At 40.0% G+C, this 26,398-nt stretch overlaps 1 protein-coding gene across 5 annotated transcripts; it reads left to right on the forward strand.

The window, feature by feature from the left end:
* The first annotated feature begins 12,877 nt into the window (after positions 1-12,877).
* LOC124267432 (DNA-directed RNA polymerase I subunit RPA12-like) lies at positions 12,878-21,267 on the forward strand. 5 transcript variants are annotated; one of them, XM_046702351.1, is made up of 6 exons: positions 12,878-12,900; positions 15,089-15,244; positions 17,490-17,587; positions 18,739-18,848; positions 20,373-20,442; positions 20,476-21,267. In XM_046702351.1, the coding sequence occupies exons 1-5, from the start codon at positions 12,897-12,899 to the stop codon at positions 20,395-20,397; spliced, it is 393 nt and encodes a 130-aa protein (XP_046558307.1). In that variant the 5' UTR covers positions 12,878-12,896; the 3' UTR covers positions 20,398-20,442; positions 20,476-21,267. The 5 variants fall into 5 exon arrangements, with proteins under 5 accessions (XP_046558307.1, XP_046558306.1, XP_046558308.1 ...); XM_046702350.1 differs by having other exon boundaries at positions 20,373-21,267; XM_046702352.1 differs by lacking the exon at positions 12,878-12,900 and adding an exon at positions 13,209-13,289 and having other exon boundaries at positions 20,373-21,267.
* The last annotated feature ends 5,131 nt before the right edge of the window (positions 21,268-26,398 follow it).

Below are 26,398 nucleotides of genomic sequence, written 5' to 3' on the forward strand. Positions count from 1 at the left end.
TCTCTTGTCTAAGCCATATAATTCATTGACACCAATGCTACATAAAATATTCTTCACCTGATACGCCCAGTTATTAACACCACGGGTCTAGAAATACAGTTCGCTCTACCACCATGTATAGTGCAATAAAGCACACTTTCGCCCTGAACTATTATAACGTTAAAGCACACGGACGCTTGCGCTTGCGAACTGTATTTCTTTTCTAAGATGCCAAATTTAAGACTTTCTAAGGATAATTACGATTAATCTAAGGCAGAAAACAAACGACGGTGTCGGTGACCTAAATTAAGAATCCTCGCACAGGGCTAACTGACGCGCTGTTCTATTGACGCGTCTGCCCCCTACGTTAAGACGAACGTTACCAGAAAAACAAATGATAAACATTTTATGACGTTTTACGTTCTGGTCAAATATCATCTCTAAAGTATTTTAATTACATCTGTGCTTAACGTAAACCATATCGGGCAATATGAACGTTGCATTTCTACTACCAACATATGTTTAGATCAGTACATCCAAATGAAGCTGACCAGTCAAGCGACATTCCACGATTGCTTTCTGGGAATGTAAACATTTCGAACGTTACCGTGTTGCTGTAAAATTGTTAGTCGAACCAAAGACGTATATTTGGTCGAACTGAGACATTTTATCTGTCGGAAAACATACACGTAATGTTTCCACTAGTGATGTTAGCTGCGTGAAGCAACTGCAAACCAAGAAACGGGATGCAACGTAGTAGTTTACTGTAGGAGGCTGTACGAGGCGGTGACAACTGACATGCATCGTGACGTCGCTTACATTGTGACGTAGTGCAAAAGTGTACGATTACGAGGGGGCAGACTAGAATGGCGCAGTGACGCCAATACATTGTGACGTAATGCAAAATGTGCACATTATCGTCTGATAAAGTACTGTCGGCGCCTTTGATCTTTCACCGAAGCATCTTAGAATTAACGTTAGTGATTGCGGCTTTCATAGTGAATATTTAAAGAATAATTCGGGTATAATGCAAGGCGAGGTTTTGTCTCCAATTCTATTTTCCTTTTATCTCAGTGATTTTGAGAGACTTCCTTTTTAGAAGATAATTGTATTCCTTATAAATGTAAAGCTCTAAGTATTTTTCTGTTAATGTATGCAGACGACCTTGTCCTACTTTCTGAATCAGTAGAAGGTTTACAAAAGCAGTTAGATTCATTGTTGAATTACTCTATAAAGGGGAACTTGAAGTTAATACCTCTTAGACAAAAATAGTCGTTTTTATGAAAGGTGGTAAACGTAGGTTAACAGAAAATTGGTGCTACAATAATTGTGTAATTGAAGTTGTTGATACTTTTACATATTTGGGAGTTGTTTCAAACTATAATAATAAGTTTACAATTGCTCAGATCCAGCTTGGAGCATCGGAGGTCTGGGGTTCCCATAAAGCAGTTAATATAGAAAGATCACACTTAGAGTTTTGTAAAAGATTGTTAGGAGTAAAAAAATGTACATGTAATTCTATGGTTTATGCACAATTAGGTCGTTTCCCTCTCATATATCAGAGACAGTTTAATATATAAAGTATTGGTGCAAGTTGCTTCACACGAATAATCTTATCCTTCGAAATTGTTATGAATGTTTATATGAGGAATTCTACCATGACTTCAGTAAACACTGGATTGTGATTGGTTAATTAAAGTCATTCAGAGGTATATAATCACGTTATACAGGTCTCTGTTTTCCGTGCGCAATCATACATGGTTTACGGTAATGCACTATTTTTGTCTGCCCACTAACATGGCGGACACCAAACAACCTACCGATGCATCGACAAATTACGGCGATTTTACTGTCGGAAATTACACATATGTCTTTAAAGATGGATTTAGCGATGACGGGCACGACTCACTACTTGCGTAAATCACAGCAATAGGTGTTTATACATACAAAAGTACTTCGAAAGCATGGAAACAAATATTCAGTCGAACAAGATCAAAACATCGTCTGCTTTCCGAATAAAAATTCAGCAAAAACAAATATGTTTACGTTGATTCTATGTTATGTCAGAATAGATCCAGCAATAGACTGCTACAAAATTTCCGTGTTAAATTTATTATCAGCTTTCGTCAACGATATCGCCACTGACGAGATCCGGTAACGGAGGACGCATTAACATCGAACGCCGAAGAAATTGTAATGCCTTCCGTCCATATAAATAAACAGTTGGGTTATCAATCCATACAAAATGATATTTTGAAATTTGTACTGTTTCAAATTTAGCGGTAGTAAAACACAATTAGATCTACAGAATCTGCAAACCGTTCGGTTTTAAATGAAATTTAGAGCTATTATAATTTCGTTATATACCTCTGATTTTCCCACACAGTAGGTTTATCTCCTAATTCTAAGATGCCTAGCGGTTAGAACAATCGAAAGAAATATACATTATCAGACAATAAAGGTATAGTTTTTTGATGACGTAACAATTGAATGACGTTATCCCGTCACTGCGCCATTCGAGTGTGCCCCCTCGTAATCGAACCATTTTACATTACGTCACAATGTAAGCGGCGTCACGATACATGTCAGTTGTCATCGCCTCGTACGGCCTCCTACAGTAAACTACTCCGTTGCATTAAAATAATTCAGAGAAGATATTTAATCCGAACGTAAACCGTCATCAAACTGTTATCACTTGTTTTTTTCTGGTAACGTTCGTCTTAACGTAGGGGGGCAGACACATCAATAGAACAGCGCGCCAGTTAGCCCTGTGCGAGGATTCTTAATTTAGGTCACCGACACCGTCGTTTGTTTTCTTCCTTAAATTAATCGTAATTATCCTTAGAAAGTCTTAAATTTGGCATCTTAGAAAAGAAATACAGTTCGCTCTACCACCATGTATAATTGCAAGCGTCCTCGTACTTTAACTATAATAGTTCAGGGCGAAAGTGTGCTTTATTACACTATACATGGTGGTAGAGCGAACTGTATTTCTTAATCACAAGAACCATTATGTGACAATTTTGTGACAATCAGATATGACTGTTGCCGTAGTCATGGTGGCCGTACTTTTTGGCATTGTTCATGTTTTTGTGTATTTCTCTCAAAAGTTAGTTTTAATCCGTGTAAAATATGTTACAGTAAAATATGTTTAATTTCAATGCGCAATATTTTGTTTTATAATGATTTACAACATGTAATGTTTTCGTACTCATCAAACCCGCGAAGACCATGCTCCTCGTGAGAGGCGACTAACTGGAACAGGTGGTCAGGCTCGCTGACTTGGTTGACACATGTCATCGTATCCTAAATGCGTAGGTCGATGCTCATGCATGGATTTTCTGGTCCGGACTTAATTATTTACAGACCGCCGCCACATAGCTGGAATATTGCTGAGTGCGGCGTTAAACAACAACCAACCAACCAATCGTACTCATTATATTAAGAAAGTGGATGGTGTTTGATTAATGCACTTGTGTATACTTCTTCCCTTGATCCATGGGACATGTAACAAAACACGTGATTCATAGATTTCCATGTACTTATCTTCTACATGTCAATCAAGAAAGGTTCAGGAGAATTAATTAAAACATGATTTCTCTTGTGCATGCATATGATAAGCAGCTGTTAGCATCTGATGGATATTTTCAGCTTTTCTATGCCAACCCGCCCTGATCCCATGCTACCAATTAACACCCTGAATACCCTGCTCAGTCACAGAATACTGACCGCCTCCGTGGTGTAGTGGTTAGAGCGTCCGCCCGGAGTGCGGAAGGTCGCGGTTTCGATCCCCGACTGCGTCATACCAAAAGACGTTATAGTATGGTACTTGTTGGTCCCTGCCTGGCGCTCGGCAGTAATGGGTACATCAAGGACTGGTCGGCTCGGAGTCAGTATAATGTGTCTGAGTGGGGTATTCATGCTTCACTGCGGCATGGTATCACAGTGGGCTAGCACTATAAAACCAGCTTCAGTCTGGGCTAGTACAAGCAGCCTCACATACACATAAACACGCATGCACGTCGTCATATAAGCGAATAGTCCGTCAAAGTGGAATCTGTACTCTCCACTGCATCACCACTCCACTATGGCGTTCCCCAAGGATCTGTCCTTGCCCCTTTACTGTTTAGTCTGTACATTCTTCCCATTGGTGACATTGTCCGAAAGCACTCACTGAAATTTCATCTTTATGCTGATGACAATCACTTATATCTGTCAGCGGAGCCTAACCTTGCTGAAGATTGTGCACTGAAGATACAACAATGTATTGCTGAAATAAGAGACTGGATGACCTTGAACTTTCTGAAACTGAACGACACAAAGACTGAGTTCTTAACCATCGGATCCAGGCATCAACTTTCCAAAGTGCCTGACAGTTTATCTCTCGAAATTGGACAAGATATTATCACGCAGTCAGACTCTGCAAAAAATCTTGGTGTCATCTTTCAATCAACAATGTCATTAGAAAATCAAATCAAATCACTCAGCAAAGGATGCTTCTATCATATCTTCAATATTAGCAAGATCCGAACCCTCTTAGACTTCATTATATTCTCAAGCACGACGTTAAACCCAATTTCACCACCACCACAGAATACTGACTCCGAGATGACCAATCCTTGTTTTATCAGGCTAATGCCGGGCGCAAGGTGGGATACATGTGAAAGTCATAAGTCTGGTAGGAGCGTGAGAGTTTAGTTTAACGCAGCTTTTAGCAATATTCCAGCAATATCAGGGCGGGGGACACCAGAAATGGGCTCCACACATTGTACGACACTTGCACAGAAACAAAACATACCTAATGCTTAGATACTGATACACGCACTTTCATTATTATTTGTTGCGAAAAGTGACTGAAAAAAATCCATAAAATCAAAACAGCAGCCATATTTTGGGGGCTGTGGGGTAGCCTAGTGGTTAAATCGTTGGCTCGTCACGCCGAAGACCTGGGTTCGATTCCCCACATGGGCACAATGTGTGAAGCCCATTTCTGGTGTCCCCGCCGTGATATTGCTGGAATATGGCTAAAAGCGGCGTAAAACTAAACTCAGTCAGTCAGTCAGCAGCCATATTGAAATTCATATTGGAGATCGGGTGTCATATGCTGGAAGACGCATTAGATATTCGGCTTTACAGGACAGGTTGTGTCTGAGGTGTCAGTGTTTCCAGATGCTGCCAACATCAAGCAGGCCATGACTGTTAGTCTGTAAGATGAAAAGACTGTAAAGATGAACTGACGGACGACAGACCACAACGTGCTCATGAGTCCTATCACCACTAGTCAGTACGATTACAGAGTGTTCGCACAACAATTTCAAACACAACCGTTTGGTTGATTTGTTTGGGCGAATGCCTATCATTACTCATAGTCTTGCTTGAAACTGCTATCAAAACAAATCATTTGAATTTGAGCATTTTTCCTGGCAATAACAATAGTGCAAAAGTGGAACAAATCGTTTTTGTTTCTCATTATTTTAACCCCTATGAACTTCCATTACTAAACAGCATCGACTAAAAAAAAAGCGGAAAACTTAAAGTATCTCATGCCAGTGTTGGAAATAAGGCCCGTCCAATAGTCCGAGACTGGCTAGATTTCTGATGGACGGTTTAAATTTACAGCTAGCCAGCCCGATGGTCTGGTTCCTTTTTTTTAATAGATATTCCATACATCTGAGTAAATTCACCGTATCTTGGGGTCTGGTCTGGTTATGGATTTGTAACATTTTGAAGTTATCAGCCCTGATGTCTGGCTGGGTTTTGGCTAATTTCATACACTGCTCATGCACATGTGATTAGGGAAAAAAGAGCAACATAACTAGATTTCATTTTATTAGTTTTTATTGCAATGTTCAAAAGCATTTTCATTTTTTCTGTTCGCAGAAAGGAAGTCATGTGACATGTTATTTTTCTCATGAAATGAATCATTTCCATACATTACCGTGCAATACACATCCTTTCTAGAGCAGTGTCGCCATGGCAACACTGATAAATATACAAGTGCAAAGTCAGTCTAAGTAAAGTTAGGCTCAGTACTATCCGTTACACTGCTATACTGAGTCTAACAAACCCTAGTAGAAGGTCTCATCAACTAACCTTTTTAACTGACCAATCAGAATACAGCTTACCAAATCGCGAAAGTTAACATTCCCACATACCGTTTTGAATCTCGAACGCTTCCGAATGCTATTTTCCGCATGATCGCTTCCGAGTGTTACACATGGAGGATGCATTATTCACAACGAGTAAACAGTCGCTGAAAATAGCGTTTTTGTCAATATTCTAGGATGTCATCTTGTGGAAATATAAGCTAATAGTAACCATGTAATCAGAAACCCCTAAGCGTATATACCGCAGGTCAAATATCTGTGTTTTATACGTATTTCTTGAGAGATCAGTGTCTGCGTCCGGGGAAGAGAAAATCTATTTGTAAATCCCGCCGAACCCTAAATAGTAGACGCGACCTTTTCCTAGGGTTTGTTAAACTCAGTATAAGCAGTGTAACGAATAATACTGAGCCAAGTTTACTCAGAATGAGTGCAACGTCAATGTCAAATAAGCAGAAAGGCACAATAGTAACAGTTGAAAACAGGTCCTGAGCCATGTGAGTACAAGATCAACACTTGAACAAAACTTGTGTTCCAAAAGACAACACTTTCTTAAGTTTTCACTTCAAACAATGGACTAAACAGAACCGAGGTCTATGTTACTAAACGAAATCAATATCTATTAAAGTTGTTACTACCTCTTCGATGAATTGGAAAAACTTGAAATATTAAGTAAATTAAAGTGTAATCAAAACGAAAATGTAAACGTTTAATATATTTTGATATAACCTACAACCTGACCTGGCAAATAATTTACCAATTAGTCCCTAAACCATTATGTATAAGTAAGGTCTTGACTACTAGCCACTGGATATGGGAGGAAGCCCCACGTGATGCTAGTTGTCAGAGAAACCTACCAACAAATATAGATATAATCAGGTGCTACCTATATAAAAGAAAGACTGTGGAACTGTCTACTTGCTATACGCAGAATTCAGGTATCACACCCTGTATTAAAGAGGATGCAGTCACTTGAAAGCTGAGACCTGTTCTGGTTTTCTTTTGCTTTTGGTAACATAGCAGCATGTCCTATCAATATTTGCATAAAATGTCCAAATGATATGTCGAATTAACCTGGGCTATGACACAACCAGACTATCAAGCCAGCATAACATTGATAGCTGTGAACAGCATGTTCTGTTACAGACATGTATTACATGGTACAGCCAATAAATTGTAGTTCACACATAAAGGGAAAAGTTACACATGGCCAACATTGGTTTTTCTTACAAACACCTATCCTGTGTTTACCTTGCCAAACTTGACAGTAGGTCAAGAAGGCTTTAACGGTCCTTGCAGGAAAACTGTGTGTCTTGTAAAGTATTGACATTTAGAACAGGAGCTTGGTATTTCGTGTCAAGAATTTAGTACAATAACTATTTCTTGTGTGTTCTTCAGGGCGCAATACAAGTTTTTTCTGCATCATATATGTATGTATGTGAGGACTGGACACACATTTAGCGTGTTGTATCAAACTCTGCTAAATGTATCCAAAGTCTCCTCTCCCAGGAATGTTGAAGGTATTCATCATGTTCACACAGAAAGAAAAATGTACATATATACTCAGTGCCATATATAATGCACAAGCACATTCTAAACTAAGTTGTGATGCGGTGAAACCAATATATATCTTCACATGCAGGAATATAAACAGGATGGGTGTAACCATGTCACCAGTGTTCCAACTAAGTCTGAAGGTGAAGGGAGGTTTGCTATATCTCCAATGTTAAAAGATACAGTTCAGGCTGCCCAGATCATACAGCAGCAAAACCCATTGACCCCTTTGTGTGAGTGAGTGAGTGAGTGAGAGGGTTGGTGAGAGTTAGTGAATGAATGAGGGAGGGAGGTTTGTCACTATTTTGAACTGCCCAGATCAAACAGCACCAAACCCCAGACCACTTTGAGTGAGTGAGTGAGGGTTGGTGAGAGTGAGTGAGTCGAGGGTTGGTGAGAGTGAGTGAGTGAGTGAATGAATGAGGGAAGGAGGTTTGTCACTATTTTGAACTGCCCACATCATACAGCACCAAACCACAGACCCCTTTGAGTGAGTGAGTGAGAGGGTTGGTGAGAGTAGGTGAGAGGGTTGGTGAGAGTGAGTGAGTTAGAGGGTTGGTGAGAGTGAGTGAGTGAGTGAGTGACTGAGTTTGGTTTTACGCCGCTTTTAGCAATATTCCAGCAACATCACGGCAGGGGACACCAGCAACGGGCTTCACACATTGTACCCATGTGGGGATTCGAACCCGGGTCTTCGGCGTGACGAGCCAACGCTTTAACCACTAGGCTACCCCACGCCCGAGTGAGTGAATGAATGAGGGAAGGAGGTTTGTCACTATTTTGAACTGCCCAGATCATACAGCACCAAACCCCAGACCCCTTTGAGTGAGTGACTGAGAGGGTTGGTGAGAGTAGGTGAGCGGGTTGGTGAGAGTGAGCCAGTGAGAGGGTTGGTGAGAAAGAGGGTTGGTGAGAGTGAGTGAGTGAATGAGGGAGAGAGGGAGGTCTGTCACTATTTTGAACAGTCCTTCAGTTATACCACAAAGTTTGCAGCTTGATGTGCCAGGAATGTCCAATGTGATGGAGGTAATTCACAAAGGGATGTGACTCAGCAAAATAAAATGATGTGACATCTTGGCCACCCATGTCACCTGCTTCAAAAAGAGTTTAAAACTTGCGAAGAAACACCTGGCAATATGGTTGTGCAAAGGTGATACACACATTCATGTACAGCATCATAGGGCAAGTAACTGGAGCAACTGGGTTCTGCCCCCTCACAAACAATGAACACCTGAACAACTGGAACACATGATAATCAAGTGATGTTGCTACAACGTGAAGCATAACAATTCCTTTACATAATCACAGGTAACAACCATGGTAACCACGGCAACACAGTATTTACATATATGCACCTCAATCAATGAAGTCTACAGGCTCTGATCATGATAATCTGTAACAGAATAAATAATGGTGCAATCACTTCTGACGAAGATAACATCCGTTTCTCACTGAACTTTTCACACATCAGGAACTTAAACACAAAGAACAACATTGTACTCAGGATAGAAGTCAAAAACCTGATGCCCGCCACTCGAAGGTCAAGTTCCTGATACTGGCGTATGAACACGATGATACAGAAGTAGGCACACAGGCCATCACAGGTGAAAAGGGGAATGAAAATAATCCACCAGGATTGGTCAATGATGTTTTCATACTTGAGGATGCCCAGCACTGAAAATATTAACACTGATACGATGTGCATCCATATCTCAAAGCCAGTCATCCGAAGCCACCGCACCAGTTCCCTGAGTGTAAAGAACATGGCGCTGATGTGGTGAGACTGCCTCCTTTGTCAAATGGCCACAGTCGGGGTCTGAGACAAGAGTGGAAATGTCCTCTGACGAACTGCTGGGTGAACGTCATAGACATCCCCAGCGACACAAGTAGCTGCACCAAACTGGCTCATAGAATAGTTGCACTAGTGGTCCACACGGAGCGTTCTTGGCATGAACACAATAGGATGACGTCACAGTCGCTTGTTCTGGCACATAGAAGTCTTCAGGGTGCTGTAACAGAAAAGGGTTCTAATGTTGAGTATTTTCAATCAATCTTGTCAGGGATTTTTCTAGGATTTCAAACCAAGTAGCCTTGACAGACAGATTTGTTACTTTGTTCAAATTTAAGTTCCTATTTTCCTTCGGAGGCACATTGAATCATGATGATTGATACCATGCAACAACATCCCTAAAGCATCCTCGTTAGTTATGGTGATAACCTCAGTATTAACATAACAGGCGAGGTGACATGGGGTTTAATGTCGTATTTGAGAATATTTCGCTCATATGATGACGTGCATGCGTGTGTTTGTGTATGTGCGGCTCTGAGATACCATGCCGCAGTTAAGCATGAATGAGTGAGAGAGTGAGTCTAGTTTTACGCCGCACTCAGCACCATTCCGGCTATATGGTGGCGGTCTGTAAATAATCAAGTCTGGACCAGACAATCCAGTGATCAACAACATGAGCATTGATCTGCGCAGTTGGGAACCGATGACATGTGTCAACCAAGTCAGCGAGTCTGACCACCCGATCCTGTTAGTCGCCTCTTACGGCAAGGGTTACTGAAGATCAATATTCTAACCCGGACATTCACAGGTAGTTAAGCATGAATAAACCCACTCCGGTATACTGACTCTGAGCCGACCAGTCCTTGTTGTACCCATTAATGCCAAGCACCAGGCAGGGATCAACAAGTACCACATTTTAACGTCTTTTGGTATGACCAAACCAGGGATCAAACCCGTGAACTTCTGCTCTCCGGGCGGACGCTCTAAACACTACACCACGGAGGCGTCATTAACATAACAGGATGAATTGGGAAATCCAATTGGAGGATTTTTAGATAAATGTGCTTGTTTGTTGTTTAACGATGCCTGCACTCGGCAATATTCCAGTTATATGGTGGTGGTCTGTACATAATCGAGTCTAGACTAGAAAATGGGTATATACAGTTTTAAACTTTAGTACTTAGCAAATATTTGTATGTATTTCTTATGCAAAAATGAAGTTCATATCCTCAAAACAGTGTTGTCCCCTATTTGTTTAGGCAATTACACTTGCATGCAACACAGCAATTACTACTCCCTTGCTGTAACCCATGTGTGGTTAGTTAATGAATTTATAACAGGTATAATTAGTGGTAACACCACTCAGATTACCCAACAAAGGTTCCCATTTACTGATTTAGCATTTCGGCTAGAATACACTTTACCGGGCCCAGCCCTCGCTGCTCACTGCGGGGCAATTATCGCACTATAACGCTACTGCACTGTCTCCAGCGCTGTCTCGCCATATCGCGGTAATTGCTCCGTCTCCCTTCTCTTGCATCTTTAGAGTCAAACAACCCTTTATAATCCTTAGGGTTAGGGTATGGCACCCTTTACGAACCTTAGGGCTAGGGTTTAGGGTTAGGCACCCTTTACGATCCTTAGGGTTAGGCACCCTTTACAATCCTTAGGGTTAGGGGACCTTTACGATCCTTAGGTTTAGGGTTAGCACCTTTCCGATCCTTAAGGTTAGGGTTTAGGGTTAGGGTATGATACCCTTTCCAATCCTTAGGGTTAGGGTTGGGAGAGGGGTAGGGTTAGGGACCCTTTCCGATTCTTATGTAGGGTTTGACTTTACCTTAGGGCAGTATAATCCTATTATATCCAATTGAAACACACTTCGATCCATCCGGTACTCGTCAGTACAGTCCAAGAAATAATGGCACAAAAAAAAAATGAATGGAAAGGGCTTGGCACAGTGGGGCGGAAGTGCTAGAAATGTAAACAAACCATTGCGTGTGCGCAGTGGATTGTTTTCATTTCTCACGCTTCCGCCTCACTTCTGTGGAAATGACCAGTTAAACGAGCACTCATTAACTGTGATGTGCTCGTGGTCCCGAGGTAGAGCGTCCGCCAATTACGTCACTAATTAACAAAGTCAGTAATCCGGCAAAGCGCGTTCGAGCCCCAGCAGCACTAAATAATCTGAAAAAGTGCGCCCGGTAAAGCGCAGTACTCCCAGCTTTTCTTGTGTCTGGAGTAAATACTCAGCATTATGAATTAAGGTCTGAAGTGGCAAATGTATTAGAGGTTATGTAATATGTACATGAACATGCAGCATGAGGAATTATCAGCTGAGTTAAAAAAAAACAAACATCAATAAAAAGATAATCGATAGCATGCTGATTGATTTATTACTTTTATATTGCTTTTATATTGGTCAAAAGGTAGTGTTTATCATGTTGATGTATGTAGATTTACTAACAAACACTGAATACACCCACATTCTGTCGTAAAGTGCTTGTTTAAAAGCAATGTCCTTCCTTCCTTCAAAGGATTAAGTGCCAATAAATATGTTGATTTATCAATGATTAACTGCTCACTGATGTCTAACTACATTACCTTTCTAAAGAATGCTGGACATCATCCAAATGGTGTTTTTTTCCCCTGCTATTTTTATTCACATGAGTAGGTACATTCATTCTATACAAAGATCATACAGGATTGTACATGTTGATAAGTCGTGGTACAACAGTTGATGCTGTAAGTAACAGTAGCCATTTGTTCATAGATTCATTTGGTTGTTTTTTTCATTATGGCAAAATATCTTTCAAGGTAGCAATGAAGTAGGAACTTTCTTGATCAGCTGTGGATCACTATATCACAGTATGGTTTCGCTGACTCTAGTTCTCTAGGATCATGTATCGCTTTCACACCTGCTGTTCATTTTCGAGAAAAGCAGGCATATGTACAGTCATTGGACATAAGTATTCGTCACTGTGCATAATTTCCATAGACTTGCATGTTAATTTGGTGCAGCTAGAAAAATTATCTTGAATTTATTTGTCGTTTGATCTTGTTCATATTTTGCACATGTGTCATAATTTCCGTTTTATTTTCCAAGAATGACCACACTTTGATTGATGCGTGTCATGGTTAAGACAATTTTAACATGGCGGTGTATGGGGAATGAATACACAGTGTTGTATATATGTTACTCGTGTAACTACAAATGTGGAAAACACTAGAAGGAACATTACATGCAAATTATGCATCTGTGACCAAGATGATTTCCTAACAACCTGCAAAATTTGACAACCCAATAACGAAAGCTGAATTCATGAAAATTATTACAGCTACACTAAAATAACATGCAAGTCTATGAGAATTTTGCCGACTGACGAATACTTATGTCCCATGACTGTAGACAGCGGGTCGAAAAGTGACGACGGTCGGGAAAGAACGCATCTAGAAGATGGTGTCGCTATTTTATGCGTAGGTACACATCTGTCGCTGTACAGAGTGACTGAGTAATTATAAAATAGCATTTCAACCACAAAGAAAAGTGTCAGATTCATACATTACCTAGTCTTAAAACCAGGTAGCTGCTCAAATTTCCTCGGCGGCGATGAAATTTCTAAACTTCCGGTGTAGAAGTGAAGCTGTTTTGATTGCTTATTTTCGTACTTGCCTGCTTATTCACTAACATTCTGAATTTAATTTCTGCATATGATTATTTATTTATGTCATATTAAAATATATGTTTCAACGTATAATCGAAAAAAGGAATAATTACCTGTGACGTTCAAGGTGCAAGCTGTGTTTGTTTTGAAGGTGAAGGTTATATGAGAGAACCACATGTTCAGATGAGAGAAAGATCTGAGGTATTCGGACTTTATGTAATTGTTCACTCTGTCTGTACAGACAGAAACTCAAAAATATTATCCGTTGACAGATATCATATGGAGACCACTTATTATTCTATTTCTTCTAGATGTTGGATAACAATCCCTTTCTGTATGTGTCAATCGTGACGGAAGGGCCAGTGAAGTTGGTCGTTACAGATGCAGTACACCTTGAACACTTGTCGTTCTCGTTGTTTTCATTACAACATTCGAGCCCAAACAAGCGATCTATTGTTTGCACAAAATGTCCCTTGGTAGATGTGATGATATCTTATGTTATGCTCTCAAAATTGGCACGTGGCATGAAATGAGGATATATGTTGAACAAATTTGTCATGGAAATTACCAACAGCATTGGGCTTACGCGAGTACAAACTACAATTCGTACTGAGTTGACAGGTCACTGAGAAGAGGTAAGGCACACTTCAGGAAGGATAACAATAATGAAAAACTTATTACTGTGACGGTGATGTTTCGGTGTAGGTTCTAAAACTGTCAAGCAAGTGTTTGGACCTACACCGAAATGTCGCTCTCACTGTAAGGAAGAAGTTTTTCATCCATAAATGTTATCCTTCCTTTTGCTCCAACTTCTAAATGCCTCTCAAAGATGACACTTGATGACCCGACAACAGCGCAGTGCCTGACGTCACACAACATTATTTTGCCAGCGTTTTTCTAACAACGTTTCACAAATTACATATTTGCTACATGTTTGTGTGATCTGATATTGCTGGAATATTTAAGAGATAAACATCATGTGTTGGCCAATTTCCGGGTGTTATTGAGTATTTGAAGCACGGGAATTCATTTGGAGCCGACGGCTAAAACTACTAAAAGTGGCTTAAAAACGAACTCAATCACTAAAGGTCGGCCAGATATGATTAAAGGTACATTTTACTAAATCAGAAAACAGGAGTACCCAATAGTGCAGATTAGTCCCTAGTCATCAACCCTCAACCGTTAGTGTTGTAGTTCTGGCTTCCCAGGTTGGACTGAATGTTGGATAGAACTGTGCATAAGGAATGTAAAAGTGCTTTGTGTGTATGCTCATTTTAGCATGCAATGGAATCTGTTGAGCAATGTGACTGTTTTGAATTAGAAACTGATTCTCCTAGTGGTTGCAGTATTCGCTCGTCACACCGAAGACTTGGGTTCGATTCCCCACATGGGTAAAATGTGCGAAGTCCATTTCTGGTGTCCTCTGCCATGATATTGCTGGAATATTGGTGAAAGCGACATAAAACTAAACTCACTCACTCCATTTTAATGGAGAGAGGCATTGTTTTAAGTATGAGGACAGATCTGAGTAATACTGTGTTGCCTTTTTCATGTTCTGTATCCCAGACATGTTTTTACAGGGCTCCAGATAAGGGCCGTATCTGCGTATGTACGGATAAAAAATATGCACGATACGGTAGTAAATAAATTAGAAAACGTAGAAGATACGCACCATGGCAATGGTGTACGGTCTTAGAATCATTTACAAACGTATTTTTCTGAAACATTGTTTTATTGTTTTTTTACCTTTTTACTTAAGCGTAGCAATGTTGTGGTGCATATATGAAACGAAACACAAGATTACTGATACTCCATTAAATTCCATTCAGTACTCTAAATGTACTCTTAAGGTTTTCCAGTACTCCTGTATTGAAAAAATATGGAGTACAGTACTCCTGATGTTGAAAACTTATCTGGAGCCCTGTTTTTTTAAGAGTATTTGTTTCTTGATTTCAAACTGTGGTTTTACTAAGTGTTTGTGCATGTTTTACTGTTTGTAGAACAAGTCTGTGTCAGTATGACAGATAGTCGTAAGACGAGGTGTTTTGTGACAGACCTGCAGTTTTGTCCAGATTGTGGCACAGTCCTTCCTAACCCTAACAAGAAACACCGAAATGTTGCCTGCGTGAGATGCAAGTTCGAAATACCAATTTCTGGTAAGTGTACAACTAAACCTTGGATTCTGTGCTTTGACATGGATGCCTTGATTGATGCGTACTCAAAACGGCATAGTAGTACGCACTGGCTAGTAGCATTTGAGATAATTCTGAGCCAGTTCGTAATGCTTCAGCTTTGCTACAAATAAGAACTAAAAGCAAACCACAGAAAATAGTTAAAAACACCAACAATAATAATAACAAAAATAACAATAATATGGGTAATTGAGCATCTTGTGGAAGATCAGGCCTACACCTATCTTGGAATGTATGTGTGAGACAAGATCCAGAATGCCCAAATTGAAGACAAGCTTCGGGCCGAGTATAAAACTTGCTTAAAGAAAATCTTAATCTCAGAGCTAAATGCTCGAAACAAGGTCAAAGCCAAAAAATACTTTTGCTGTGCCAGTCCTTTCCTATTCCTTTGGAGGGCGGTGGGGTAGCCTAGTGGTTAAAGCGTTGGCTCATCACGCCGAAGACCTGGGTTCGAATCCCCACATGGGTACAATGTGTGAAGCCCATTTCTGGTGTCCCCCGCTGTGATGTTGCTGGAATATTGCTAAAAGCAGCGTAAAACCAAACTCAGTCAGTCAGCCTATTCCTTTGGAGCAGTTGATTGGACTAAACAAGACATCCAGAGTCTTGACCGCCTGACCAGAAGGATCATGTCTGATAAGGCCAAAAAAAGTAAATGTTGTGGTTCCGATTTCCTACATTTCAGAACTAGGGTAGGTAGGTAGGTTTTTTGGGTTTTTTTGCAAAATATTTTTACATTACTCAGATTACTCATGTGTCAGAAAATAAATTTCATTTATTATGAGGTGAGTAAAATTGTTAGGCTCGGCGGGAATATTTAGGGTCGGTCGGGAAATCGGAACCACAAGCTTTTTTTTTTAAGGCCTAACAGAGCCCACCACCCTCATTCTTCTCTTTATCATTTATTTATATTATGCCAATCAATTCGGGAGGTCAGGGTTTGATTAATGTGGAGGCTCATCATGATTGAATTTTATTTTGTACATATTTATTTATCGGATGATCCTCTGGTGATGCATGTCAAGACTCATGATGAAAGCCAGGAATTCCACAGCTATTTTAAGCGTGCCAAGGTTGTTGGACAGAATCTGAAATTTGAGGTTGATTTTGTTGATGGCGATGTACTGCTGGATGCTACAGCGATGGGAGTAAACCAGATGAAGTCATTCACCAAGTCTGCCCAGCGTGTATACATGCGGTGTGTGGAACAGAACAGTAATCCAACCAACTTCTTCACCTGGATGAAGTCGGCTAGTGTTAAATGTGAAACTGAGGCCTTTCTTTTTGCTGCCCAGGACCAGTCACTTCCCACTTGCAATCGCCAATATGGGATTCTTAAACAAATTATAAATATGAAATGTCGACTTTGCTATGAATATTCACAGAGACTGTCCAACACCTAGTCAGTGGATGCCCTTCCTTGGCACAAACAGCATATCTTAAAAGACATGATGGCATGGCTCGTTGCTTTTACTACTGTTTCCACAATGCCTGTGGCTTTGACTCCGAGGTCCAACCATGATACGACCTTGAACATGTCCAGGGCGTCATGGAAAATGATACTTTTAAACTTCTTTGGAATAGGCCCATATACAGCCTCAGAAGAATTCCAGCCAACAAACCTGATCTTGTCCTTTTTGACAAAGCTAAGGAATTTATTTATATCATTGAATTTTCTGTCCCTTTTGACAGCTAAGTGATTGGCAAGATTCAGGAAAAGCATGCTAAATATGTGGACCTCACCATTCAAATGTCTTGCTTGCATCCCAAGTACACTGTTGTGAGACTCCCCATTGTTCTAGGTGCCCTTGGTTTGGTACCTCCAGATCTCTTGGCGAAGATCAGGAGAGTGCCCAGGTTCTCCACCGGGAGCACAGCCCTTTTACGCTCTGGGTAATGCAGAAGGCTGCAGTGTTGGGGAGTCTACATATTCTCTGGACAGTTCTTGGTGGGTTCAACTAGGCCGCGATTTCTGGCAGAAGTCCCATTCGCTGTCTGGGCTGTGTGTAGAAGGGGCAAGGGCAATGAGCTGAAGATGAGCATTACCAGTCTGACTGTGCCAGGACCACCCGAACCCTCACAGCATTGTTTTCATCTTAATCTTAAAACATAATGGACCCCACACACCAGTGACCACATGCACCAATGCCAGCCCTTCAACCTTCACCTGACAAAACTGTTTGACTTGTCTGCCGTTTCTGTCCTGCAGCTTTCGATGGCATAGAGATCCACTCCACGCTGACCGTAAACAAGCCAATGGGGAAAGCGCTGTCGACCTTGACATCTGATGATGCAGCAGGACCACTGGTATGTAGTCATGGTGATGGGCTCTGATGGAATGGTTGAATTCAAGGCTGAATGTCTGTCATCTGTTTGTTGCCTTTGTGTGTGCTTTTTCCTGAACTGAAGGGTTACAATGAATCATTCAGAGGATGGGTCATAGGATTCTGGTTCATGGTGTTCAGTTGTGATGTTTTACCTGTGTAAAATACTGTATCAATCGTCTCCGATTGGTTGGTTGTTGTTTAACGCTGCTCTCAGCAGTATTCCAGCTATATGCTGGCAGTCTGTTAATAATCGAGTCTGGACCAGACAATTCAGTGATCAACAGTATGAGCATCGATTTACCCAATTGGGATACAATGACATGTATTAAACAATGATCACATGTGTACAAGTGTAATGGGATACAGGTTTTACATGCCTATTATTTAGCGCAAAATTATACTTTGAAAATCCTGAAGAAATTTGCTTAAACGACACTTATTAATTTCTGAAATTAGTGCGAATTAATGCAATTTATAATTGTGAAAAATGTATCTGCATTATCTTCTCACAGTGAGATGGCTGGGTAGGACTACAAGTCCAAACGAAACAGTCACTCTCCTTGTCTGATGGCTAAAGATTTCAGTGTGCTTACTTTCATTACCCTATGTGATGATGCAGTCAAAGTTAGGCCAGACCAATTTTATTTCTTATTTTACGGATACGCCGGTTGTGTTTTTTCAAGACTAAGAAATAAAATAAAAATTAATTTTCCCGCTCAAAAATTTTAATCCTAATGTTTTATTGGCCAAAAATGTAAACTTTTAAAATGTATTTTAGATTGTTTTTTTGTCCCATATACTGACTGACTGAGTTTGGTTTTACGCCGCTTTTAGCAATATTCCAGCAATATCACGGCGGGGGACACCAGAAATGGGCTTCACTCACTGTATCCATGTGGGGATTCAAACCCAGGTCTTCGGCGTGGCGAGCCAACACTTAAACCACTAGGCTACCCCAACGCCCTTTGTCCCATATACACTTCATAAATTGCCAAAAGTAAAATACTTTTAGTATTATTTTTTTTTCCTCCTGCCTTTAGGTTTTCTGAGGACAAAAATCTGTAAAACAAGAAATATAATTGGTCTGGCCTTATATGTAGAGCTACATACATGTCACTGTTTGTCATGCAGGTGGATCGGACATGTTCAAAGTGTGGTCATGAGGGCATGACATTCACAACAAGACAAACCAGATCAGCCGACGAAGGCCAGACCGTCTTCTTCGGCTGCCCCAGCTGCAAGTAAGTCTAATGCCATCAGTGAGTGAGCGAGTGAGTGGTGTTTAACTCTGCGTGTAGAAACACTGCAGTAATGTAACTGAGGGGGTCACACAAATAGGATTCACTCCTTGGGATTTGGATGGTACTTGGTGTGGAATTAAAAAGTGTGGTGATCACTCTCAACCACTAGGCTATCCTTTAGCCCTGTGAGATAAGGGAAGTTCACACTTGCCCATAAACAGATATGTTTGTTACACTTTTAACATAAAAAGTATTAACTCATTGTTTGATAGGCAAAAAATACAGATGTCACAAGTGACTAATTTTCCCTCCTACAATGATGGCAGCATTTCCCTTGGTTACAAGGAAAACTGTCAAAGCACATAACGATTTGCAAACTGTAACTCATTTCATTAATATCACTATGCAGGGCTTCAGATAACTTTTGGGGGTGCGAGTGTACTTACACATCATATTGCAAGTGGAGGTGTACTGAGAATTTTGGATCAAGGCAACAACATGTGATTGGCCTGATTGGTCCCTGATGGTGGAATTCATTGTGTAGAGTTACGCCCCATATTTGGACCAGGATTTGCTGGCCTTGGAATAAAAAATTCTCCTAATTTCAGGGATGGCAACAGGAAAATCTGTTTTCAGCTGAAAACTTTACATTGCGTATTTGAAGGGGTGTTAACGGTGGGTGGTAGGGTGGGTTCAAGGGGAATAGAATTTATCAATTTGAAATGAAATTCAAATCAGCGGCGAAGGCCAGACCGTCTTCTTCGGCTGCCCCAGCTGCAAGTAAGTCTAATGCCATCAGTGAGTAATAGGATTCACTCCTTGGGATTTGGATGGTACTCTGGTGTGGAATTAAAAGTGTGGTGATCACTCTCAACCACTAGGCTATCCTTTAGCCCTGTGAGATAAGGGAAGTTCACACTTGCCCATAAACAGATATGTTTGTTACACTTTTTAACATAAAAGTATTAACTCATTGTTTGATAGGCAAAAAATACAGATGTCACAAGTGACTAATTTTCCCTCCTACAATGATGGCAGCATTTCCCTTGGTTACAAGGAAAACTGTCAAAGCATATAACGATTTGCAAACTGTAACTCATTTCATTAATATCACTATGCAGGGCTCCAGATAACTTTTGGGGTGCGAAAGTGTACTTACACATCATATTGCAAGTGGAGGTGTACTGAGAATTTTGGATCAAGGCAACAACATGTGATTGGCCTGATTGGTCCCTGATGGTGGAATTCATTGTGTAGAGTTACGCCCCATATTTGGACCAGGATTTGCTGGCCTTGGAATAAAAAATTCTCCTAATTTCAGGGATGGCAACAGGAAAATCTGTTTTCAGCTGAAAACTTTATATTGCGTATTTGAAGGGGTGTTAACGGTGGGTGGGTTCAAGGGGGAATAGAATTTATCAATTTGAAATGAAATTCAAATCAGCAGAAAATTGCCGTCCCCTTAAATTCATTTCTCTTCTCTTGTTAAATCTCTATGGCTAAAAATGTGTTCTTATTTTTCAGGAACCAGGAAATTGAATATTCATGATGTGGGTGGTTATATGTGATCTGCCTCTTCACATGTCTATATACACAATCAACAATGACGCTAACACAGTCTCAGTGTCATGAGGTCAAGTCAAAGTGGGTGAATGACATCTTATGGCACCTTATCAAGGCCTGTGTAAAGTCTGAAGCTCTCTGTATGTTGTGTGGCAGCAAGGTCAATATTGCCACATGAAGGCACCCATATAGTCCTTGACATGCTTTACATAGCATACGTTTATACAAGAGGACTTACTGAATGTATGTTCTATTTTTGCTAAATCATGACAAGCTGTGAATGACTATCCCAGTGTATGGATACGACTATCAACCAGGTCACGCACATTATAGAACTGTGAGACATTCTTTACCCCTAGCATGGAGGGTAGTGCAGGGATATGGACTTATGCATCTCATTTCTTATTTCAACTCATTCCCTGAGAATCATCTATGGCAGATCAAAATTTGGATGGGATCATGGGTGGTTGTGGCCGTGGATGTGGATGATGTCCTTGGGTCCTTTTGTAAATCGATTCATGGACCCAAACAACATGGAAAAAGTAACACCTCAGACTTATTCAGATTCATCTGCACATAAACAAATGAGCCAAATGTACTCCACATCCCACTTGACTTTCATCTCTGTAAGGAGCAGTGGGATAGCCTAGTGGTTAAAGCGTCCGCTCGTCAAGCCGAAGACCGGGTTCGATTCCCCACATGGGTACAATGTGTGAAGCCCATTTCTGGTGTCCCCCGCTGTGATATTGCTTGAATATTGCTAAAAGCGGCGTAAAACTAAACTAAACTCACTCACTGTTGATAAGTGCTGATAGCTGCTGAACTGTAGTTCACATTGTATAAATAATACAACTCAGTGTCAGTTGATTGTTTTTAATTTTTCCTGGTGAACACCCAGTATAGAGATCTATCCTCAATGTAATAAATATAGCACTTACACAAAATAAATTACGTATAAATTACATTGAATATGACATGCAATTCTCATTACAACAGTTACAATGAACCAGTAAATGTACACATCTCATCAGAGTGTTGTGAAGGGCATGTCATGAAATGTGAGGAATTGCCCTGAACTCAGTTGTTGTCATGAAAATGCATCTGCGTCATGCACCACTTGTTAATTTAAAGAAATTCAAAACATTTACAAATTGTACTCCTATAGTTTTGAGACATACTCTCACAACGTAAAACTATTGTTAAATGGGTACAGTCTCAAAGGATTTTCAGAAGTGAGAACACAAACTGTAGTACTCAGGGAAAGAAACCTTTCAAAATTTCACACTAGACCACAGGACCAGTGAGTAGACAATAACAGTGGTCCTGTCTGTACTTCACTGGTCCAAAATAACATTCGTAGATTTACTTAACAATCAAATTCACTGGCCAGCAGGGTGCTGTTGTACAAAGTGATCTTAGCGCTAAGGTGACCATAACTCCCATACATTAACATAGACTTAAGGTAGTCTTAGCACTAAGGTTGTTTTGTACAACGGCACCCAGGACCACTACAATTTTAAGTAGAAACTTATCATTTAGTGGTCCTGATGAATTTTTACTAGCCAGGGACCACAGGACCAACGTAAATTAGTACTATTGTCCAATTGATATGAAAGCAACACAACAGAGCCTGTGGACAAAGCAAACACATTGATCACAGAAGGGAAGTAGAGATTGTGCTGTCATTTTTTAGATGAGTTGTTAAAACACACTGAAAACAAAGCTTTTTATTGTTGGGTGTAAACTTGTAAACCCACAAACCCGATGACCCCAAAATGTAAGAACTTAGGATTTTATCTCAAATATTTTCAACTGCTTGAAGAATCTCCCATTATGCTGCTCAGATCGTTTGAAAAATAATACCAAACTGTCAAATGTTGACAGTCTAAGTAAGCTTAGGCTCAGCATTATTTGTTACACTGCTATACTTAGTCTTACTAACCCTAGTAGAAGGTCACGTCAGCTAACTTTGAGTGACCTATGACCTTCCAATCAGACGTCAGACAGCCGAACAGATTTAACCAATCAGACAACATCTACTATTTAGGGTTTGGCGGTTCCCTTTTAAAATGATCAATGACTAGTTTAATCTTTTCAATTCTTTCTGAATTAGTTTAAGTTTCTGTGTGAAGTGTTTTTGGATTTTCTCTTCCCCAGTCGCTGATCTCTCAACAAACGAAAAACAGTATGTGCAAACGTTAACTTTCACGATTTGGTAAGCTGTTTTCTGATTGGTCAATTCAAAAGGTTAGCTGACGCGACCTTCTACTTGGGATTGTTAGACTCAGTGTAACGAAGTTTACTTAGACTGAGATGTTAAGGACCTCAATTATATCTAATATTAAACCAACATGTGTTAAGAGTGAAATACTGGTCAACTAATGCCAAATCTCTCTGAATATTGTTCACCACTGATTATACCGTAACACTTAAACCTACCCAGAGACTGAACTGGATAGAAAATGATAAACACTAGTCTTAAAAAATTGGTTTACAAAAGTCAGAACATAATCTCCTTTTGAATAAATCAAATACAAGCAATTCAGAGAACTTACATTCACTTTCATTACATCTTTCATATCCTTTATATGAATACATACCAGAAACTAGACAAGGACCATCCTTTCCTTACTTTCATAAACATACCGGAAACTAGACAAGGACCATCCTTTCCTTACTTTCATATGCATACCGGAAACTAGACAAGGACCATCCTTTCCTTACTTTCATAAACATACCGGAAACTAGACAAGGACCATCCTTTCCTTACTTTCATATGCATACCGGAAACTAGACAAGGACCATCCTTTCCTTACTTTCATGTACATACCGGAAACTAGACAAGGACCATCCTTTCCTTACTTTCATATGCATACCGGAAACTAGACAAGGACCATCCTTTCCTTACTTTCATATACATACCCAACTGCTGTGTGATCTTTGGAAATACACGCGACATCAGTTCATTTTGAAACATGAAACTGGCAAAATCTGCTGAATGGTTGACATGAGACTATGATATGTTCCACCAGAAGGTGCAAGGTCTGTCATGTAAACAGCAGATGTATTTAAGTGTAATCATTGCTGCCATGTAAACAGCAGATGTATTTAAGTGTAATCACTGCTGCCATGTAAACAGCAGATGTATTTAAGTGTAATCACTGCTGCCATGTAAACAGCAGATGTATTTAAGTGTAATCACTGCTGCCATGTAAACAGCAGATGTATTTAAGTGTAATCATTGCTGCCATGTAAACAGCAGATGTATTTAAGTGTAATCATTGCTGCCGTGTAACGATCAATCCATTTCAGTTTCATCGCCTTAATATTAATACATGTTCTCCAGTCTTGGTAAAATCATTGCAATGCAATGATATGCTTACTAATTGACATCTCAGACAAGAAAGCAGTGTTATGAATCATAGTGCATGATGACAGTGGGTAGTGGGCTGTATTTACGGCTGTGCTCAGCTTGTACAGTACACTGCAGCTTCTGTCCACAAAGCATGTAGAGCATGGAACTTACAATCATGTAAACAACTTACCGGTAATCACTTTGTGGATGGTACCCTGGACATGTGGAATCAGGCATTTTAGTGATCCTTTAAGAAGTACACATATTCCATTGACCCAAATCAAATGAATTGGTTTGTCATTCTCTCTGCTGGCTGTTAAATAATATATTCAATAAATATATCAAAGATTGGACAAATCTATCTCATATGACTTGGACAATAAGCCCACACCACACAGGTAGATTATGAGACCGGAATTGAGTTTCCACATCAGTAAGAATTGATTAGCTCTGTAAATTACGTTTATGTTTGTGCATTTAACTACAGCAAGTTCTCCTGGGGAGAACATAGATGGGACGGATGTCATCTTCCCACATTTGTAAAGTGTGGGACAAGGTTGTGACACACATAAATATAATCTCTATAAATAAATGCTTGATATTACAGCTGGCTGCACTGAGACAGGCGATATGCTTCCATTAATTATGCAAGTACAAATACTTGATACACACCTCATGTAAAAGCTTAAAGACATCTAATGTAAAAAAACTACAAAAGTGTATTCATCTGAATAAGTCCGCTGCCATTGAATCGATACATGTATACAGTGAAACCAGGCCCTGAAACCCAAACCTGACAATCTTGGAACCACATGAAAGTATCTGAAGGAAATTACTGGATGTCCAACAACTGTCAGTCTTCATATTCACTTGAACATTCCCTCCGGTCTACCCGGCTTCCCAGTACACTACTGACACTATACAGGATACAAACAGTTGCCAGGAAACAAGGTAAGCACATCTAATTATTTGAATTAAGCAACATCTGTGTGTTCACTGACAATGTCCACAGTGGACATGATTTGTATGATATCAACGGAGCTGTTGCATGTACCACTGATTGCATTAAGAATAGAGTCTATGTCATAAAGTATAAACATTTATAACATATGTTATATTTGGGATTACACTTTCTTAGTAAAGTACAATTCTAGTACTTTTGTTGGGTTGAGTCCCATCTGGGTTTCAAAACCACACCCTCAGCGTCAGGCACCTAATCGTCAGCACACAAAGTCAGCCGCATAACCCGCTCAGCCACCGTGACTTCCACAAAAATGGAAGTCGGACAACTGGTAGTCTAGACCGCGGACTTTGTGTACCCCTCTGATAAGTGTAAATTGGCACGGCTCCTATGGCTGAAAGCTATGATTAAACAATGCCATTTAGAAAGTGGTCAAATGTAACATATGTTACATTTGGAATTACACTTTACTGAGAAAGTGTAATCCCAAATATAACATACATGTATGTTACATTTGACTACTTTCTAAATGGCATTGTGTAATCATAAACATTTAGGGGTCCCTAGATTCAGAAATAAAACTGCAACACCAGGATCACCAATGTTGCTGCAAGTATACCACCAGTGAATGTTATTTAGTGTAACTGATTTTACCTCCATCACAGAAGGCTATCAAGTCAAACCGGAGACAGGAGCAACAGTTCACACAATCAGGTGCTCCATCACGGCGAAGGGGCGGTGGGGTAGCCTAGTGGTTAAAGCGTTGGCTCGTCACGCCGAAGACCCGGGTTCGAATCCCCACATGGGTATGTGTGAAGCCAATTTCTGGTGTCCCCCGCTGTGATGTTGCTGGAATATTGCTAAAAGCGGCGTAAAACCAAACTCAGTCAGTCAGTCAGTCCATCACGGCGAAGACAGTAAATCCTATGTACACAACTATTGATGTAATTTTGACAACACCTCTAAAATCTGAAGAAGAGACTGGACTTTACTCCAAGTGTGAAGAAGTGCACTGTTGTTGGGCCACATTACAAGAATACACTGTGACAATACTGTCAATGAAAAGACATGGTGAATTAAATTGCATTGTTTTTTGTTTAAAGACACAATATTCCGGCTACATGATCTGTAAATAATTACATATGAACCTGACATTTGAGTGAATGACATCATGACAGTCAATCAATGAGTCTGACTACCCAATACCAGGTGAAAGGTTAATAAACACATATGCTTTAGATGTGAACACTACATTGAAAAGGTTTTACTACAAAATTAATCTGATTTTCATGTTATGTAATGTTTAAAAACACCTTGTTGAACTCATTACTATCTGATAATCTAATTCTCTTCTAAACATTCAAATATTTGAGTTGAAGACATTTAGCTTCACTGGTCTGGTACAGTAAAATCAGTGTTCAAGTGTTGAGTTCTACAGAAAAGAAGATAGTCACATGTACCATATACACTTTAAAAACAGAATATTTAACAGTCTGTACAAAAAATGTAACTAAAATGGTTCCAGACATATTCAACACCTATAAAACAAGTGAAAGATTAACAGGTGCAGGTACAATGCTTCACTGTCACAACGCTTGTCAGTTCCTGGCAAATGCCCTATAAACGACTTATCAACTGTGATAAAGAAAAATGTTTTCAAAGAATTATGCA

This window comes from Haliotis rubra, unplaced genomic scaffold (assembly GCF_003918875.1).
Source record: "Haliotis rubra isolate DU_JTF1 unplaced genomic scaffold, ASM391887v1 Scf131, whole genome shotgun sequence".
In the NCBI taxonomy this organism is placed as follows: Eukaryota; Metazoa; Mollusca; class Gastropoda; order Lepetellida; family Haliotidae; genus Haliotis; species Haliotis rubra.

What these genes read in the sequence shown, in the direction of transcription:
- LOC124267432 (XM_046702350.1), top strand. An exon ending in GTTCGAAATACCAATTTCTG is followed by an intron (nt 15,245 to 17,489) that starts GTAAGTGTACAA and finishes TCTGTCCTGCAG; the next exon opens with CTTTCGATGGCATAGAGATC. An exon ending in TTCGGCTGCCCCAGCTGCAA is followed by an intron (nt 18,849 to 20,372) that starts GTAAGTCTAATG and finishes CTTATTTTTCAG; the next exon opens with GAACCAGGAAATTGAATATT.